Raw genomic sequence first — 20,329 nt, 5'->3', positions numbered from 1 at the left:
ACGGAACACATACGGAATGTACTCCATATGTCTTCCGTATTCGTTCTGTTTTTGCGGAACCATCTATTGAAAATGTTATGCACAGCCCAATTTCTTCTATGTAATTACTGTATACTGTATATGCCATACGGAAAAATAGAACGGAAACAAAAAACGGAACAATGGATCCGTAAAAAAAGGACTGCAAAACACTGAAAAAGCCATACGGTCGTGTGCAGGAGGCCTTATACTGATGTCAGTTAAAGGGGTACTCTCACTTCAGCAAGTGGCATTTATCACATAGACGGATAATACAAGGCACTTACTAATGTATTGTGATTGTCCATATTGCTGCTTTTGCTGGAGCGGGAGCACCGACAAGTGCTTTTTCGTACTGTGTGTAGGCACGGCCACCCCTGCTGGATTGCAAGGTGGTCGTAACCATGGAAATGAGTGGTGTATAATGCAATGGAAAAATGAATAAAGCCAACAAGTGCCTTGTATTAACTTTCTCTACATGATAAATGGCACTTGCTGAAGTGAGACAAGTCCTAATCAACAATTGGGGTTTCTCCTGCCTGATGATAAAACGGTCTGCCAGATCCTGCTACTGTTTAAAGGGGTATTCTGATCATAAAGTAACCTCCAGACCGTATACGCTTATACAAGATGTAATACACACAGTGCGTTAAATAAACAATTGCAGCAGGCCTTCTATCTAGTGCATTAAATATTAAAGGGGTTCTCCGGGGCGTTGCCTAAATTCTCTGTTTCGGCTAACCTGTGGAAGGAAGAGTTTCAGCAGTACTTATCGCACCAGCGATCCCTGCAATCTCGGCTATGGTCACGTGACTGGCTGCGGGCTCTTCCGCTGAAATGTCGGGCGGTAATGTGATGACAGCCGAGAGAAGGAAGAAGTACTGCTGACACTCTCTTCCTCCACAGGTTAGCGGGAACTGCGAATTTAGATGAAGCCCCCAGGATATAACCCATTTAGGTTAAAGAATGCTCCATCCATACCCAGGAAATACCACAAACGTCTAATAGGTTGGGATCCCTCATGCTCTAGGGCTGAATCTGTGCCGCTGTATAGAAGTCTGTAATGAGAATACCCCACTGTCCGTTTTTTCCTTTTGCACTTCGTATGATAAATGTGTGTCTAGCTGATTCTATGTTACGTCTGCCTTGTTTTATGTTTCTCGTTCACTGCAGCACAGAAAGTGATAATCAAGGTAGATCGGATACATGTGATGGGTAGATAGATTAGATAGGTACTGTAGATGGATAGATAAGATACATATGATGGGTAGATAGATAGGATACATATGATGGGTAGATAGATTAGATAGGTACTGTAGATGGATAGATAGGATACATGTGATGGGTAGATAGATAATGTAGATGGATAGATAGGATACATGTGATGGGTAGATAGATGATGTAGATAGATAGGATACATGTGATGGGTAGATAAGATAGATACTGTAGATGGATAGATAGGATACATATGATGGGTAGATAGATACTGTAGATGGATAGATAGGATACATGTGATGGGTAGATAGATAATGTAGATGGATAGATAGGATACATATGATGGGTAGATAGATGATGTAGATAGATAGGATACATATGATGGGTAGATAGATGATGTAGATAGATAGGATACATATGATGGGTAGATAGATATAGATTAGATAGATACTGTAGATGGATAGATAGGATACATGTGATGGGTAGATAGATAATGTAGATGGATAGATAGGATACATATGATGGGTAGATAGATAATGTAGATGGATAGATAGGATACATGTGATGGGTAGAGAAGATAGATACTGTAGATGGATAGATAGGATACATGTGATGGGTAGAGAAGATAGGTACTGTAGATGGATAGATAGGATACATGTGATGGGTAGAGAAGATAGATAATGTAGATGGATAGATAGGATACATGTGATGGGTAGATAGATTAGATAGGTACTGTAGATGGATAGATAAGATACATATGATGGGTAGATAGATACTGTAGATGGATAGATAGGATACATATGATGGGTAGATAGATTAGATAGGTACTGTAGATGGATAGATAAGATACATATGATGGGTAGATAGATACTGTAGATGGATAGATAGGATACATGTGATGGGTAGATAGATTAGATAGGTACTGTAGATGGATAGATAAGATACATATGATGGGTAGATAGATAGGATACATATGATGGGTAGATAGATTAGATAGGTACTGTAGATGGATAGATAAGATACATATGATGGGTAGATAGATAGGATACATATGATGGGTAGATAGATTAGATAGGTACTGTAGATGGATAGATAGGATACATGTGATGGGTAGATAGATAATGTAGATGGATAGATAGGATACATGTGATGGGTAGATAGATAATGTAGATGGATAGATAGGATACATGTGATGGGTAGATAGATAATGTAGATGGATAGATAGGATACATATGATGGGTAGATAGATGATGTAGATAGATAGGATACATATGATGGGTAGATAGATGATGTAGATAGATAGGATACATATGATGGGTAGATAGATATAGATTAGATAGATACTGTAGATGGATAGATAGGATACATATGATGGGTAGATAGATGATGTAGATAGATAGGATACAAATGATGGGTAGATAAGATAGATTATGTAGATGGATAGATACCAGGGGCGTAGCTACAGGGGTGCAGAGGCAGCAGTCGCTACCGGGTTCAGAAGCCTGAGGGGCCCCAAAGACCCTTGTACCACATGAGAAGACACCTGTTTTATAGAAGGTGCATGCTGGTCCAGTTACACCTCTGGCTGGAGGGAAGGGGTTAGGTCAAGAATTTGGCATGGTGGGGGTTCTGTTTCAATTTTTGCCTTAGGCAGCAGGAAGGCAATGTGCTTCCCTGGCCACAATGCAATGATGGAAGGGGGGCCCAAGCTGAACTCTTGCACCAGGGCCCATGAACCTTTAGCTATGCCCCTGATAGATACGATACATGTCATGGGTAGATAGATGATGTAGATAGATTAGATAGATACTGTAGATACCATAGAGTAGGTAGATTAGATTTTGTAGGGCCTGTTATAGGGTAGGAGCACATGTGGGATATTTGTCTTCTGCAGATTCCACCGGATGTAACCTGCAGATTTCTGTAGTAGATTTCACCCCTTTTCACTGAACAAAATGTAATTTTCCACTTCATGTGGGTGAGAATTTCTTCCAATCGTATCCACTTGTGTTGTGCTGTTATCCCTTGCGGATCGCACTGCAGTTTCGTCTCATGTGCATTAACCCTTAGTATTAGGATGCACTGAACCTAAGGGATGCAGTATACAAAAATTCAACCAAAGGTACTACAGTGTTCTAAAGGGTTCCCCTGGTTTTTCATATTGATGGCCTGTCCTCGGGATAGGTTATCAGGATCTGATCGGTGGGGGTCCGACACCCGGGACCTCGAGCAATCAGCTGTACGAAGACACCGTTGCGCTCCATGAGCACTTAAGCCTCTTCCTAGGCATCACGATCATTGGTCAAGTGAATGAGCTGAGCTGCAATACCCAGCACAATTGACGGCGCTGTGTTTGCTACTGGGGGGAGCTGCAGCCTCCTCAAACAGCTGGTCAGTGGAGGTGCCAGGTGTTAGACCCTCGCCGATCTGATATTGATGACCTGTCCTGAGGTTAGGCCATTAATACCGAAATCCCAGAGAACCCCTTTAAAGATAATTTATCTCATGTGAGATGACTAAACATAATGGCTCACATATTCACCTCATTATGGGTCCTGTCACTTGGCAAAGGGCTGCGGACTGCTTACTGGTCCGTGGCACAGTGCGTAAATCATACATAACTATAGGACTGTTTTCTTTTCAGGTACTGCCTATGGTAAAACATTACGTCAGTATCATGGCTGGGTGGTTAGAGGGGTGTTTGCGGTAAGTATGTTTAGCTTTAGGTTATTACTAATTGTGTGTTATAATGTCGACTTTATCATGACTCTGTGCTATGAACACAAAGTAGCATTGTCCAAGAGGATGAAATACAGTTTTTGTCCAGTAGATGGCGGCATAAAACTGTTTTTTCCCTGTAGTCATTCTCCCAAAGCTTTCCATTGTTAAAGGGGTTGTCCGAGTTATGAAAAAAAATAATATAGCACAGAAAATCTGATGGGCAGCAATATATAACTGAGCTAAGCAAGTTTTATGCAAAACAAATATATCTAGTTCCTCATTTCCCTGGTTCTCTTCTGGCCCTTTGTTTACTTGCAATAACAACAATCTCTGCCCCTCCCCCTGCACTGCTAAGGGAGTGGATACATAAGCTGTCCTGAGTGACATGTCTGCCTGCTGGGAGACTCTGCAGCATGTTTGTGTAGGACTACAAGTCCCAGCTGTATAATGACACTGCTAAGGGAGTGGATGCAAGAGCTGCCCTGGGTGCTGGGAGACTCTGCAGCATGTTGTATGTGTAGAACTACAAGTCCCAGCTGTATAATGACACTGCTGATACACACAGGATCTTCCCCCTACCTTCTTGTGCAATGCTCTCTCTAGTCTGTCAGCTCCAGTGCCCAGCATTGTCTCCTCACTGCCTGCTGCAGCTAGCCAGTATGTGCAGCTGAAGGGGTTAAGAATCTTAGGAGAGAGCAGACGGCAGTGAAGGGGGGCGTGGCCAGCACAGTGACGTCTCGTTTACAGGCTTGTAAACGACCTTTATCAGAGCAGGGAGAGAAGCTGACATCACAGGTCATGTGACCCTCAGTGAAATCTGAGAAACCAGCCACTGGAGATAAAGTGAGTTAATTGGAAAGCTGTTACATTTGCTTAGTTAGGAACATAGAACAAAAAAATAACTCTCATAACCCCTTTAAAGGGGTTTTCCAAGTGTATTTTACGGATGACCTGTCGTCTGGATAGGTCACCAGTATCTGATCAGTGGGTTCCCAACACCAGGGACCCCCCGCCGGTCAGGCTACTTTCACACTAGCGTTTTTTGTGGTATTTGTCATGGATCTGCAAAAACGCTTCCGTTACAATAATACGACCGCATGCATCCGTCATGAACGGATCCGGTTGTATTATGTCTTCTATAGCCATGACGGATCCGTCTTGAACACAATTAAAAGTCAATGGAGGACGGATCCGTTTTCTATTATGACAGATTGTGTCAGAGAAAACGGATCCGTCCCCATTGACTTACCTTGTGTGCCAGGACGGATTTGTTTGGCTCAGTTTCGTCAAGCGGACAGCAAAACGCTTTGGTGTCCGCCTCCAGAGCGGAATGGAGACTGAACGGAGGCAAACTGATGCCTTCTGAGTGGATCCTTTTCCATTCAGAATGCATTAGGGCAAAACTGATCCGTTTTGGACCTCTTGTGAGAGCCCATGACGGATCTCGCAAACGGAAAGCCAAAACGCGAGTGTGAAAGTAGCCTTGGCTGTTTGCAGAGCACAACTCCTTACATTGTACAGCAGCTGTGCTTGGTATCGCAGCTCAGCCCTATTCACTTCTATGGGGCTGAGCTGCGCCTATGCCATGTGTCTGATTAATGTGCCGTCACTGGCCTAGGAAAAGCTGGAGAAGGCCACGGTGCTACTGCACCTGGGCGTCGGACCCCCACCAATCATGTCCTTATGAACTATCCAGAGGATAGGTCATCAGTAGGAAACATTTGGAAAACCCCTTTAACCTGTACAAGACCACTTCACTTCCCTCCTGGTAAACATCAGCTAACAATAAGAATGGTTGCCCCTTCGCTCTGCTGGCATTCATTCCTGATTTGCCTTGAAAAAAAAAAGTTTTTTGAACAAACGACTAATTCCTACGCCCTTATGTTCTGCATGTTTTTTACAGCTGGCCTTAAGAGCAGCCCCAACGTATGATGGATTCGTGGCCGCACTGACTGTGAAGGAAGGAGATGAGAAAGATGAATATTTCTTTGACGCTATAATGAGGGACCTCAACATTTACCTGTCGGCTATGGAGAAACAGCTGAATATTTTGGACACTTTGTATGAAGAGCATGGTCTAGAATCGGACGAAGTTGTATGAGCAGTCACATCTGAGTGCAGTTCAGGGATTTCGATGTAACGTTTTACCCCACTAGGTGGGGAGGGTGAATGGACGGTCTCCTGGATAGAAGTCGCCTCCAGCATTCATTCCTATGTCATTCTAAGAATCGGCTCATCTTGGAGGTGCCTGAAACGCAGCCACGATGGACCATAGTGCGTTAGGATCTCTTCATTGTAATCATGAAGGGTTTTTATTTATGGATTTAAATATATTTGAAAAGTTGCAGCTTTTTATAATGTCACTTTTAAGTACATAACGGATCACAAAATGACTTGTCCCTGTTGACCCTCTAGCAACAGAATGCAAATTTTAGCTCATCTGAAGAGACGCCTCCTCCTGTGCTCCTCTGCCACCTACCTCTGGTGGATACTCGCCTCCACATCATGGTCTTCTGTGTAATCACGACTCTCAGGACGCTGTGTCTCCAGCTTTGTGGGCTATAGCATGTGCTATAGGTTTTTGCTTTATTTAATACATGGGAAAATATAATTTTAAATTGCTACCACGTCTGCTGCTATTTTCTGTAAATGAAGCCTTTTTTATTTTTGCTGAACTTTCTTAGTCATTTAAAGGACATCTGTCAGCAGATTTGTATCTATGACACCAGCTGACCTGTTTCATGTGCACTTGGCAGCTGAAGACATCTGTGTTGGTCCCATGTTCATATATGCCGGCATCGCTGAGAAAAATGTTGTTTTAATATACGGTATGCAAATGAGCCTCTAGGAGCAACGGGGGCGTTATCATTACACATAGAGGCTCTGCTCTCTCTGCAACTGAACAACCTACATAAGGAAATAACCCAATAATGTACCCATAAATTATAAAAATATGAATCTTTATTATAACACGTGATTAAAAATGAATAAAATTACATGACACAAAGCTAGGTGACAGAAGAGATGCCACAAAATGTCCAGTGGGATTTATACTAAGATACAAGAAATGTCCGGACTGCCGCTTCAAAATAAGCAAAGTGCATAAACAAAGGAAAAACCCAGATTATAAATCTAATAACTGTGCCGCGCCCCCTGCACTTTGATTGATAGGACCAGGCAGCGTAAATGGGATGACTAAAGCCTCGTGCTGCTCCATGTACTTCAGTATCCGGAACAGTACAGGACAGAGGCTTGCCGCCAGTTCTCTGTGGTGAGCCCTTTTCTCGCACATTCCATTGGGGGACACAGACCATGGGTATAGCCTCTAGGTCATTACTAGGAGGAGACACTATGCAAATAAAAAAAGAAAGCTCCTCCTCCCTGGGCTATACCCCCATGTTCCACCGGGAGGACCCCAGTTCTTGCTTAGTGTCGGATAAGGAGGATGACATTCTTTCTACTCCTGTTTATTTTTTTGCTGTGGACGCAGGGTTGCAATTCTGCTTCCCTGGTCTCTTGGTGGAGCAAGCGCCGGGGTCGAATTGACGTCCCCGGCTATCTCCCACCCTCCCCCAGAAGTTAAGTGGAACCGGGCTCGATCTGCAGCTCCAGCGGCCTACCAGATTCGGGGTCCCCTTCCTCCCCTCCTCCAGATCACTGCCACTCCTTGTGCCAGCTGACTGAGAGGTGACCTCCGCTGGTGTGGATTTGAGGGCAAAGACTACAGGATGCAGATAAGTACACTGCCTCCCCTGTCTCCCGGTGTGACGCTAGGACCCCTTGGTGGGGGGGTTTGAGGGGGGAGAGGATACCTGTCTAAGGCATCGCTACATGAGCGGCTACTTCCCGGCTTCCCTCAGAGGTGTCTAGGGGGCAATCTCTCCTACCCTTCTGGCAGCCGCGTCTTATTATTTTCATATTTCCAGCGCGGGTTTCGCGCCTCCTAACGCGATTTGTGGGCGGCCCTCTGTCTTCTGCTACTTCCGGCTCATCGCTCTCGGCTGCTCCGGCTCCACTCTTCCCGGTTGCGTGCTGCAGGAACGGTAGGAGACCCTGGCCCCTTCCATTGCTGGATTACCGCCATCATGTCAAAACCTGGGGCCTCACAAAAATCCAAGTCGGCCCCTCTTGGGCTATGTAAGGTTTGCTGCTTACCACTTTCGGTCTCTGGATCCTGTGACTCTTGCCTTGCCTCTGGACAGGATCATCCTCTCGTCCCTCCTCCCCCTCTCACTCAGTCCAGTCCTCCCTCCGCCCTGTCGGAGCCTGCGGAACCCGCCTGGGCCTCTGCCATTTCTAGGGCGGCCGCTGACTTAGCCCAAGTCCCTCGGGCCGCCATGGCCTTCATGGAGCGCATGGCGTCTATGGATCCTGCGGCTAACACCATACCGCTTCCCAGTGGTTCCCACAGAGGACGCTCAACCACTAAGAGGCAGCGTACACAGCAGCATCCTTCCTCGGATGATTCTGCTTCCCCTCCTCGAATAGAGGCCCGTTCAGACACTTCCCCTCCTCGCAGGGAACATAGATCGGAAGGGGAAAGATCCAGTTCTGACGAGGACACAGAGCTGGAGCCCTCGCCCAAACTGTCCACTATGGTGGCAGACTTGGTGGCGGCGGTCCGGGATACGTTTGATATCCAGGGGGAATCTCTGCCATGAAACGTATGGATACTCTTTATCCTTTTCCTGCAGAAAATGTGCAGCAGTGGTCTTCTCCTCCTAAGGTTGACCCGCCGGTGGCCAGATTGGCTAAGAATACAGCCATTCCTGTCTTGGACGGTTCGTCCCTACAGGATGCAGTTGACAGGCGTTTGGATTCTCTGTCAAAAGCCATCTTCACTCTGGCAGGCACTGGCCTGCGGCCTGCTTTTGCCTCGGCCTGGGTATCCAGAGCGCTTTCCGTATGGTTGCAACGCCACCATCAGGACCTGGCGGAGCAGGATGCCTCTGCGGACACCTTAAATTTTGTCCTCCAGATGTCTCTGGCGACGAAGTTTCTCTGCGAAGCTTCCTTTGATGTTAGCATTCTTTTTGCGCGTATCTCGGCCCTTTCGGTCACACAGCGTAGAGAAGTCTGGTTGAAGGTTTGGGACGCTGACGCTTCCTCTAAGCGTTCCCTCACTAACCTCCCCTTTTCGGGTTCCAGGCTTTTTGGTGCTAAGCTGGACGAGATCATCTCGGACGCGACGGGGGGCAAGAGTACCAACCTGCCCCAATCTAGATCCAAGCGCACCTTTTGGAGGTCGGTCCTCCGGTTCTAGGAACCAGTCCTTTCGTCGCTTCTCCTCTTCCAGATCTGCGGCTGCCCCCTTCCAGGGTGGCTCTCAAGACTCCCGTAAGAAACCTGCCTTTAAGCCCCAGCCTTCCTGGCGCCCGCGGCCACAATCAGCCCGCCTTGCTGCTCCCAAGCAGTCTTCCGCCTGAAGGGGCGCCCCCACCTCTTACGGTGGGGGGCCGATTGCTCTCCTTTCAAAAGGTCTGGAGAGATCATATCCAGGACGCCTGGGCCCTGGAAATTGTAACATCTGGTTACAAAATAGAATTTGCTTCCAGGCCTCCGGAGCGTTTCTTCTCTTCTCGGGTTCCGGGGGATCCGGTCCGGGCCTCAGCTCTTTTGCAGGCGGTCTCTTGCCTTTTGGACAGGGGAGTGATTGTTCCAGTCCCTTTGGAGGAGCAAGGCGCAAGTTTCTACTCCAACCTGTTTGTGGTGCCAAAGAAGGGGGGATCGGTGCGTCCTGTTCTAGATCTGAAGCAGTTGAACAGGTCTCTGCGGGTCCGGAGGTTCCGAATGGAGTCCCTCCGATCCGTTATTGCTTCTCTTCTTCCAGGGGAATTCCTCGCGTCGGTGGACATACAAGACGCCTATTTGCATGTCCCTATAGCAGAATCTCACCACAGGTTTCTGTGCTTCGCTGTTGGTGGGCAGCATTACCAGTTTGTCACCCTGCCCTTTGGACTGGCTACGGCCCCTCTGGTATTTACGAAGATCTTGGCGCCGCTCTTGGCGCTTCTCCGTACCAGGGGCATATCTCTGTTGCCCTATCTGGACGACATGCTGATAAAGGCTTCCTCCCTTCCCCAGGCCAGGGACAGCGTCCGGATCACGGTTCAGACTCTGGAGCAGTTCGGCTGGCTGATCAATGCCCAGAAGTCATCTCGAGGTTGACCTTCCTAGAGATGGGTCTGGACACCACGGCAGCTCGGGTATTCCTTCCGAGTTCCAAGTCCTCTCGAATTCAGGAATCGGTATCTCTCCAACTGCGCTCCCGACGACTCTCCATCCGGGAGTACATGAGGGTTTTGGGGCTGATGGTGGCCTCCTTCAAGGCCGTCCCCTTTGCCCAGTTTCACACTCGGCCTCTACAGCGGGCGATTCTGTCCTTTTGGGACAGAACATCGCGCGGTCTGGCATCTCGAGTCCGTCTGCCTCCTCGGGTTCAGGCGGACCTCTTGTGGTGGCTGTCCCCCCAAAACTTGATCTCAGGGAGGTTCTTTCTTCCGATCTCCTGGACAGTCGTCACCACCGATGCCAGCATCCTAGGTTGGGGTGGTGTTCTACAGACCCGGACGGTGCAGGGGCTTTGGTCGGCGGAGGAGGCTCGCCTTCCGATCAACGTGCTGGAGCTCAGAGCAATTTTCCTCTCCCTTTCTCACTGGACTCATCTTCTGGCAGGTCTCCCAGTAAGGGTCCAGTCGGACAATGCCACCGCCGTGGCTTACGTCAACCACCAGGGCGGGACCCGCAGCCGGACGGTGATGCAGGAGGCGGAGAGGATCTTCAAGTGGGTGGAGACCCATGTTCCAGTACTGTCGGCAGTGTACATCCCGGGGATCGACAATTGGAAGGCGGACTTTCTCAGCCGCAATACGGTGGATCCAGGAGAGTGGTCCTTAAATCCAGAAGTTTTCCAGGACATCTGTCGCAGGTGGGGGAGCCCGGGTGTCGACCTGATGGCGTCCAGGCTCAACAACAAGGTTCCCACGTTTCTGGCCCGTGCTCGCGACCCGGAGGCGTACGGAGTGGACGCGCTGGTGTCTCCGTGGCAAGGCTTCCCTCTCCTTTATGTCTTTGCACCTCTGCCTCTGCTACCGAAGGTCCTTCACAAGATCACGTTGGAAGGGATTCCGACCAATCTCATCGCCCCCGATTTGCCGCGCCGCGCCTGGTTCTCGGAAGTCACTCGGATGCTGGCAGACGTGCCGTGGCCTCTTCCTCTCAGGGAGGATCTACTGTCTCAAGGGCCGCTCTTCCACCAGAATTTACGGTCGCTGCGTTTGACGGCGTGGCTGTCGAGACCGCCATCCTGAAGAAGAGGGGCTTCTCGCACTCTGTGGTGAAGACCATGATCAAGGCCAGAAAACCAGTTTCATCCCGTATATACTATCGTACCTGGAAGGCCTTTCTTGTCTTTTGTGAGAAACTGGGCGTTTTTCCCCTTCGTTTCTCGGTTCCGGTGGTCCTCTCTTTTCTCCAGTCGGGTCTTGAGATGGGGATGTCGTTGAGCTCTCTGAAGGGTCAGGTCTCTGCTCTGGCCATTTTCTTTCAGAGATCCCTGGCTCTGAACGGTCCAGTGAGGACCTTCCTAAAAGGGGTGGCGCATTCGGTCCCTCCGTATGTTCCTCCCCTGCCCCCCTGGGACTTGAACTTGGTTCTGTCTTTCCTCCAGGCGACTCCCTTTGAACCCTTGAGGGAGGTTTCTTTGAATTTTCTCACCTGAGAGGTGATCTTTTTGGTGGCGATCACCTCGATCAGGAGGGTATCGGAGCTGGTCACGCTTTCCTTTAGGGAACCCTTTTTGGTCTTCCATCAGGATAAGGCGGTGCTGCGTCCGGTCCCTTCATTTTTGCCCAAGGTGATCTCCGCCTTCCACCTTAATGAGGATATAGTCCTGCCCTCTTTTTGTCCATCTCCGGCGAACTGCAAGGAGCACGCTCTCCATTCCCTGGACGTTGTCCAGGCCCTGCGTGTGTACCTGTCGGTTACTGCCTCTTTCCGCCGTACGGATTCCCTTTTCGTGATTCCGGAAGGGCCTCGTAAAGGTCTGGCGGCTTCCAAGGTCTCGGTAGCCCGATGGATTCGGTCGGCTATTGCCACGGCTTATCGTGCCCGTGGCAGGGTTCCCCCAGCTGGGGTTACCGCGCACTCCACCAGGGCGGTGGGGGGCCTCTTGGGCTAGGCGTAATCGCGCCTCGGCATCTCAACTTTGTAAGGCGGCCACCTGGTCTTCCTTGCATACCTTTACAAAGTTTTACCAGTTGCACTCTTTGGCATCGGCTGATGCTGTCCTTGGGCGCAAGGTATTGCAGGCGGTGGTTCCTGTTTGACCACTGGGTGTTTTCTCCTGGAGGTGCTGTTTTTTTTCCCACCCCATGGACTGCTCTGGGACGTCCCATGGTCTGTGTCCCCCATGGAATGTGCGAGAAAAGGAGATTTTTTGTGAAACTCACCTGTAAAATCTTTTTCTCGTCTTTTCTATTGGGGGACACAGCTCCCTCCCATTCTTACCTGTTGTAGGAAGGGTTGGTTTAGTTCTTCGGGTCCTGAAGGTTTTTGGTCCGATGGCGGTATTCCGTTGTTCTGGTCTCTATGGCTTTGGTCTCCTACTGCTTTTGCACGCACTGGGGTCCTCCCGGTGGAACATGGGGGTATAGCCCAGGGAGGAGGAGCTTTCTTTTTTTATTTGCATAGTGTCTCCTCCTAGTAATGACCTAGGCTATACTCATGGTCTGTGTCCCCCAATGGAAAAGACGAGAAAAAGATTTTACAGGTGAGTTTCACAAAAAATCTCCTTTTCCTGTACAGCGCCTGCGCTGGATACTGAAGCACACGGCACAGCACAAGATTGTAGGAGAAGTCGGGGCCAGATGTGATCACGTTTTCACTGACTGGCCCTGTTAATCACAGTGCAGAGGGTGCGGTAGTTGCAGAGAGAGCAGAGCCTCTAGGTGTAATGGCAACACCCCCATTCCTCCTAGAGGCTCATTTGCATATATTAAAACATAATATTTCTCAGCAATGCGGGCACATATGAACATGGGACCAACACAGATGTCTTCAGCTGCCAAGTGCACATGTAACAGGTCAGCCAGTTTCATAGATAGAAGTCTGCTGACAGATGCCTTTTAAATGGATTGTCTCAGCTTTACAACCCCATTGAACATGGAAGCTGTCCCAACGGGTCAGGCTTCATGAACCCCCGGTGATCCGCTGTTGGCCAAGTATTTTCTCTGCAATGGATGCTGCACGCGAAATGCTGTATTACTTGGCAACCAGTGAAATGGACAGGCGGATTCTGGCAGAACAAGAGCTGCTGTTTGTTTGCAGTGGCTCCCCTCTCTGTATGATGCAGAGATTCCCCTACGGACAGGGGGTCCCCTCTCTGTATGATGCAGAGATGCCCCTACGGACAGGGGGTCCCCACTCTGTATGATGCAGAGATGCCCCTACGGACAGGGGGTCCCCACTCTGTATGATGCAGAGATGCCCCTACGGACAGGGGGTCCCCACTCTGTATGATGCAGAGATGCCCCTACGGACAGGGGGTCCCCACTCTGTATGATGCAGAGATGCCCCTACGGACAGGGGGTCCCCCACTCTGTATGATGCAGAGATGCCCCTACGCACAGGGGGTCCCCACTCTGTATGATGCAGAGATGCCCCTACAGACAGGGGTTGCTATGAGGAGGATGGGTGTTATCTAAAAGCTGTAATGTTGAGGGCTGCACTATATCACACCCAGGGTGAATTCACACACAGCAGATTTGTTGCAAAACATTTGATAGCTGGAAATCTGTTACGTTTGAATGGAGTTGTATATGCAGCATGTGATGTCTGCAGGCTGCCTTCAGGTGTACAGGACAATTTCTGTAACAAATCTGGCGATTGTGAATTCACCCTAAATGCAGAATGCAGTTTCGGGGAGAGAAAAAAACCATAAAATCTATAGACTTCCTATGGTGCCCATCACCGGTGCCATTGAGCAGTGTGTTGCACTGAATATATACCGTATTTTTACCTCTTCTCAAACAACATGCTCTTTCAAGAAATTCAGCTGCCACATGATGTCGGGGAGAGTCTGTATCTCAAGTTTAGCAGGGTGTTGTATACTTATACTGGCAGGGCCACTATCGGGTTACTGCAGAGGGATTGGAAGCGCGCTGCTGAGAAGACGGTGCAGGCCTCAGCCAGACGATGAACCACTTCTCAGTTGCAGGAAGGAGTCCGGGTACCAGCTGTTGAGCAAAACCAAGTGGAAAACTATGACCTATAGGAAACTATGTACGGTATGCCTACTCTAGGAAGACCGCAGACGAGCTGATAACATTAACACCAGGGGAACAGATGCTAAATTAGTTGAAATAATTTTAAGGTGAAATTTGTACCCGTCACCATTTCCTCATGAAGAGCAAAGATCAATGACTCCTTTTTTTTTTACTTTTTGTTATTTTATAGTTATTATGACGCAATTAACATCATATTTCTAATTTCCCAAAAAATCTTTTTTATATTGTTATCTGCTATACCGGACGTGGCTTTTCTGCAGACCTCAGAAGATGTATATTAATCAGTGTATAGGAAGAAAAGAAAAATGCCCTAATACATCATACCATGTACTGCGATGTCAAGATCTTCGATCCGGAAATTCATCAAATATATTTCATCAATATATTCAACAGGACTAGACCACGGGGCCCTTGCGGTACGGTATGCTGGTTATTATGGTGGTTACAGAAAATCTTGATGCGGATAGTTAGAGGTTTTACGGTACTTTGATATTGATGGTCTATCCTGAGGATGGGTGGAGGTCCAGCAGCCCGCACTCCTGCCAATCAGTTGTTCAGCAGTAACTACCATAGCTCCAGCACCAGTACTACAGTATATAGCTCAGTCCATTTCTGTAGTAGACGGAGCTGGGTACTGCAGCACGGCTCCCATTCACTTCAGTAAGAGCACTGCAGTAACTGTTTCCCACATCTAAGCTACTGTAGCACAGTGGTGTTGCAAGGGGTGCGGACCAGTGGCGTTGCAAGGGGGGTGTGGACCGCACCGGGTGACACCATTGATGGGGTGACACCAGCAGGGCTGGCATTTACGAGTCATTTGTATTGCCGTCCTCAGGAGAGGGAAAGATATGTCTGGGATTCGAACCCACGACCTTCTGTCAGCGAGGTCGTGGGTTCGAATCCCAGCAGAAACCTTTCTGAAATACAGGCTAAATTAAAATACACAAGCACTGACTCCATATATGGACATACAGGGCGGGACACAGGAAGAGGCTGCATCGCATCGCTGACATGGAGGTAAGTAGAAGTGTTTTTTTTTTAAATACCCGACTGTTACTGCCATGGGGGATCGGGAGGCACTTGATACTGGCACATGGGAGGAGGGGGGTTGGCACCTGATACTGGCACATGGATGGTAGGCTGGAGATGGTACTATGATACTGGGACATGGGGAAGAGAGAGGCACTTGATACTGGCACATGGGGGGGGTTTGGCAGTATGATACTGGCACATGGGGGTGGGAAGGAGAGAGGCACTTGATACTGGCACATTGGAGGGGGTAGATGGCACTATGATACTGGGAAATGTGGGGGGGGGAGGAGAGAGGCACTTGATACTGGCACTTTTGGGGGGGGAGGAGAGAGGCACTTGATACTGGCACTTTTTTGGGGGGGGGAGGAGAGAGGCACTTGATACTGGCACTTTTGGGGGGGGAGATGGCATGGCACTATGATACTGGCACATGGGGGGGAGGAGAGAGGCACTTGATACTGGCACTTTTGGGGGGGGAGAGAGGCACTTGATACTGGCACTTTTTTGGGGAGAGATGGCATGGCACTATGATACTGGCACATGGGGGGGAGGAGAGAGGCACTTGATACTGGCACTTTTTTTGGGGGGAGGAGAGAGGCACTTGATACTGGCACTTTTGGGAGGGGGAGATGGCATGGCACTATGATACTGGCACATGGGGGGGAGGAGAGAGGCACTTGATACTGGCACTTTTGGGGGGGGAGATGGCACTATGATACTGGGACATGGGGGTGGAGGAGAGAGGCACTTGATACTGGCACTTTTGAGGGGGGAGGAGAGAGGCACTTGATACTGGCACTTTTTGGGGGGGGGAAGAGAGGCACTTGATACTGGCACTTTTGGGGGGAGATGGCATGGCACTTTGATACTGGCACATGGGGGGAGGAGAGAGTCACTTGATACTGGCACTTTTTGGGCGGAGGAGAAAGGCACTTGATACTGGCACTTTTTGGGGGGGAGATGGCATGGCACTATGATACTGGCACATGGGGGGAGGAGAGAGGCACTTGATACTGGCACTTTTGGGGGGGGAGGAGAGAGGCACTTGATACTGGCACTTTTTTTGGGGGGAGGAGAGAGGCACTTGATACTGGCACTTTTGGGGGGGAGTGTCACGAGGGTATCGAGAACCACACCTGACTCCGTTATACCCGGGGTCAGGAAGTCGCAGCGGTTGGCTGCACGCTCTATTTAAGATAGGGCTGTTTTCCTTATGGTAGCTTTCTGGGTTTGCTTTGCAAACCCTTTTGGCTCACTCAGGGATCCGTAGCTCCTTCTCCTCAGCTGTTCCTTGTCCAGCACTCCCAGACCTCCTTATATTCCTCTCTCACACTGTCTCTGGTTGCCAGAGATAGAGCTTCCTGCCTGGACATCTATTCTGACCTTCTGGAGCTGTGTTGCTGCGTTCGCTGGTAGTTGGTCCAGAACGCTACCCTCCGGATCCCTGTTGGACCTTTTTGGTTTATTGTGGTCGCCCACCTGGGTGTATGTGTTTGTCTGTTTTGTCTGTCCTCTCCCTGGTGTTTCCCTCTTAGTGATAGTGGTGTGGACTAGCGATCCCACCGGCCTGTTCACTATCTAGGGCTCATATTAGGGAAAGCCAGGGTTTAGGCACGTGATCGCCGCACGGGTGAGGAACCCGTCTAGGGACGTCAGGGCAGTCAGGTGCCAGCCGCAAGGTGAGTTAGGGGTCACCACCTTTCCCTCTCCCTTGGGCAGGGCTTTCCCTGTTTTCCTCCCTGTGCGTGATGTCGGTCATTACATTATCTCTGGCCCTTATTTTGTGTAGGTAAAAAAAAAAAATTTTTTTTTTTTTACCTACTTAGAATCCAGTATGGATCAAATTGCTGCTCTGTCCAAACAATTTCATGGCCTGTCTTTGGAGGTGGTAGGATTGAAGGCGTCGGTCCTCCAGCAACAGCAGCAATTACAACTGACTGCAAGCCCAGCGGTTGCTACTGGTAACCAGGTTGTTGCGGAACCCAAGGTCCCTCTCCCTGACAGATTTTCTGGGGGAAGGGACAAGTTTTTGACATTCCGTGAGGCCTGTAAGTTATATTTTAAACTGCGCCCTTACTCCTCTGGTAATGAAGATCAGCGGGTGGGGGTTGTTATTTCCCTGCTGCAGGGGGATCCGCAGTCCTGGGCGTTCTCTTTACCTACTGATTCCCAGGCTCTTCGGTCAGTGGATGAGTTTTTCGGGGCCTTGGGTCTCATATATGATGACCCTGACCGAGTCGCCCTGGCTGAATCAAGATTACGGAGACTCTTACAAGGAGAGCGGCCGGTAGAGGAGTATTGCTCTGAATTCCGTAGGTGGGCTACGGATACCCAATGGAACGACCCGGCTCTCAGGAGTCAGTTCTGCTCTGGGTTATCCGAAAGGGTTAAGGATGCGCTTGCATTATATGAGACCCCCTTTTCCCTTGATGCGGTTATGTCCCTTTCTATCCGAATAGATAGACGCCTTAGGGACAGGTTGAAAAAACCGGAGCAATTGGTAACCCCTCCCAAGCAGCAGTTAGTCTGTACGGACTTAGACGAGCCTATGCAGCTAGGAGGAACTACTCGTCAGGTCCGTCCTCCTGAGGCTCGCCGTAGGCGTGGGGTTTGTTTTTTTTGTGGGGAGAGGGGTCATTTCATTAATGTCTGTCCTTCTTTCCTCAGAAACAAAAGACCGTCGGAAAAACTACTAACCCCAGGCTGTGTGGAGGATGTCAGCCGGGGGGTATACGTTTCCTCCATACGTACATTGCAATTTGTGTTGCCAGCGGTTGTTGTTTTTGGTGATAAGACGGAGACTATTTCTTTCTTTCTAGACAGTGGAGCAGGGGTAAATTTGATAGATGCCCATTTTGCCCGCACTTTGGGTTTGTCTCTCTGTACTTTACAGAGACCCATTCCCATATTCGCTATTGATTCTGCTCCCCTGTCTCAGAGAAACCTCACGCACATTGTTCATAATTTACACCTTCGGGTAGGGGACCACCATAACGAGATGCTTTCAGGTTATGTTCTGGAGGGGCTTCCCACTCCGGTAGTGCTGGGTCTTCCCTGGTTGGTAGCGCACAATCCAGTGGTGGATTGGCAGGCCAGGGAGATATTGGAGTGGAGTGAGCAGTGCAGAGAAAATTGCTTAAATAGCAATTGCTTAGTCGCCTCCATAACTACCCTACCTACATTTATTTCGGACTTTGAGGATGTTTTTTCTGAAAAGGGTTGTCAGAAGTTACCACCTCATCGTCCTTATGATTGCCCGGTTAACCTTATTCCCGGCGCAAAATTACCCAAGACCAGGTTATATAATCTTTCGGGTCCGGAGAGACAAGCCATGAAAGATTATATCTCCGAGAGCTTGGCTAAGGGACACATCAGACCCTCTTCTTCACCCGTGGCTGCAGGGTTTTTCTTCGTTAAAAAGAAAGATGGGGGCCTGCGTCCTTGCTTAGATTTTCGCGAATTAAATCAGATAACCATCCGAGACCCATACCCTCTTCCTCTCATTCCTGACCTGTTTAATCAGATTGCGGGTGCTAGGTGGTTCTCCAAACTTGATCTTAGGGGTGCCTACAATCTGATTCGTATTAAGGAGGGGGATGAGTGGAAGACAGCGTTTAACACCCCTGAGGGGCATTATGAAAATCTAGTTATGCCTTTCGGTCTGACCAATGCTCCTGCCGTCTTTCAACATTTCGTTAATGACATTTTTAGTCATCTAATCGGCAGGTTTGTGGTAATATACCTAGATGATATTTTAATTTATTCGTCTGATCTGAAAACACATGAGGTGCATGTCAGACAAGTACTGCAGGTCCTACGGACGAATGAATTATATGCTAAAATTGAAAAATGTGTCTTCGCCCGTTCAGGAGATACAATTCCTAGGTTATTTTTTATCTGCGTCAGGTTTCCGTATGGATCCTAGGAAGGTCCAGGCAATTTTAGATTGGGATCTTCCTGAGAACCTCAAAGCACTACAACGGTTCTTGGGCTTCGTGAATTTCTATAGGAAATTCATTAAAAATTATTCACTTATTGTAAAACCGCTTACTGACATGACTAGGAAGGGGACTGATTTTTCTAAATGGTCTGACGCCGCTAAAGTTGCTTTTTCCTCTCTAAAAGAGAGGTTTACCTCAGCACCTGTACTAGTCCAACCTGATGTCTCTCAGCCTTTTATTGTTGAAGTCGATGCGTCAGAGGTGGGAGTGGGGGCGGTGCTGTCTCAGGGTCTGTCTCCTGGCAAATGGCGTCCTTGTGCTTTCTTTTCTAAAAAACTATCTGCAGCAGAAAAGAACTACGATATTGGCAATAGGGAACTATTAGCTATTAAACTTGTGTTTGAGGAGTGGCGTCATTTCTTAGAGGGGGCAGTCCACCCCGTCACTGTGATTACGGACCACAAAAATCTTCTGTACCTCGAATCAGCTAAGCGTCTCACCCCTAGACAGGCTAGGTGGTCGCTATTTTTTACCAGGTTTAACTTTGTGATTACCTATCGTCCTGGGGCAAAGAACACCAAGGCTGATGCACTATCTCGTTGTTTCCCTGGAGGGGGTAATGTGAGTGATCCGGTACCCATTCTTCAAAGAGGAGTGGTTGTTTCTGCGGTACACTCTGTTTTGGAGGGGAAGGTGTTAGAGGCCCAGGGGGACGCCCCGGTCTCTTGCCCCTCAGAGAAATTGTTTGTACCGTTGAACTTACGTTTCGAATTATTAAAGGAACATCATAATTCGGCACTTGCTGGGCACCCGGGTAGTAAAGCAACCTTGGAACTATTGTCTCGTCGTTTTTGGTGGCCAAGGTTGCGTCAGGATGTATTGGATTTTGTGTCTTCTTGTTCTACCTGTGCGCGCGCAAAAGTTTCACATACACGTCCTGCAGGGTCTCTATTACCACTCGTCATTCCCAATAGACCGTGGACACATCTGTCAATGGATTTTATCACTGACTTACCTTTGTCTGTGGGTAAAACAGTTATTTTGGTAGTAGTGGACAGGTTTAGCAAAATGGTACACTTCATTGCGTTACCCGCACTACCTAATGCTAAGACTCTT

The 20,329-nt window shown here is 48.7% G+C and overlaps 1 protein-coding gene across 1 annotated transcript in view; it reads left to right on the top strand.

Moving 5' to 3' along the window:
* PLEKHA8 (pleckstrin homology domain containing A8) overlaps window positions 1-6,683 on the top strand; it is a 61,547-nt gene extending 54,864 nt beyond the window's left edge. The window contains exons 13-14 of the mRNA XM_040433565.1: window positions 3,878-3,939; window positions 5,858-6,683. Coding sequence (XP_040289499.1) covers window positions 3,878-3,939; window positions 5,858-6,055 — 260 coding nt within the window. The 3' untranslated portion in view covers window positions 6,056-6,683. The remainder of the gene's footprint in view (window positions 1-3,877; window positions 3,940-5,857) is intronic.
* Window positions 6,684-20,329: the final 13,646 nt, after the last annotated feature.

The sequence above is a fragment of the Bufo bufo genome, chromosome 5 (genome assembly GCF_905171765.1).
Source record: "Bufo bufo chromosome 5, aBufBuf1.1, whole genome shotgun sequence".
Lineage (NCBI taxonomy): Eukaryota > Metazoa > Chordata > Amphibia > Anura > Bufonidae > Bufo > Bufo bufo.
Note: the sequence above shows the minus strand (reverse complement) of the source record. Positions and strands in the feature narration are given on the sequence as shown.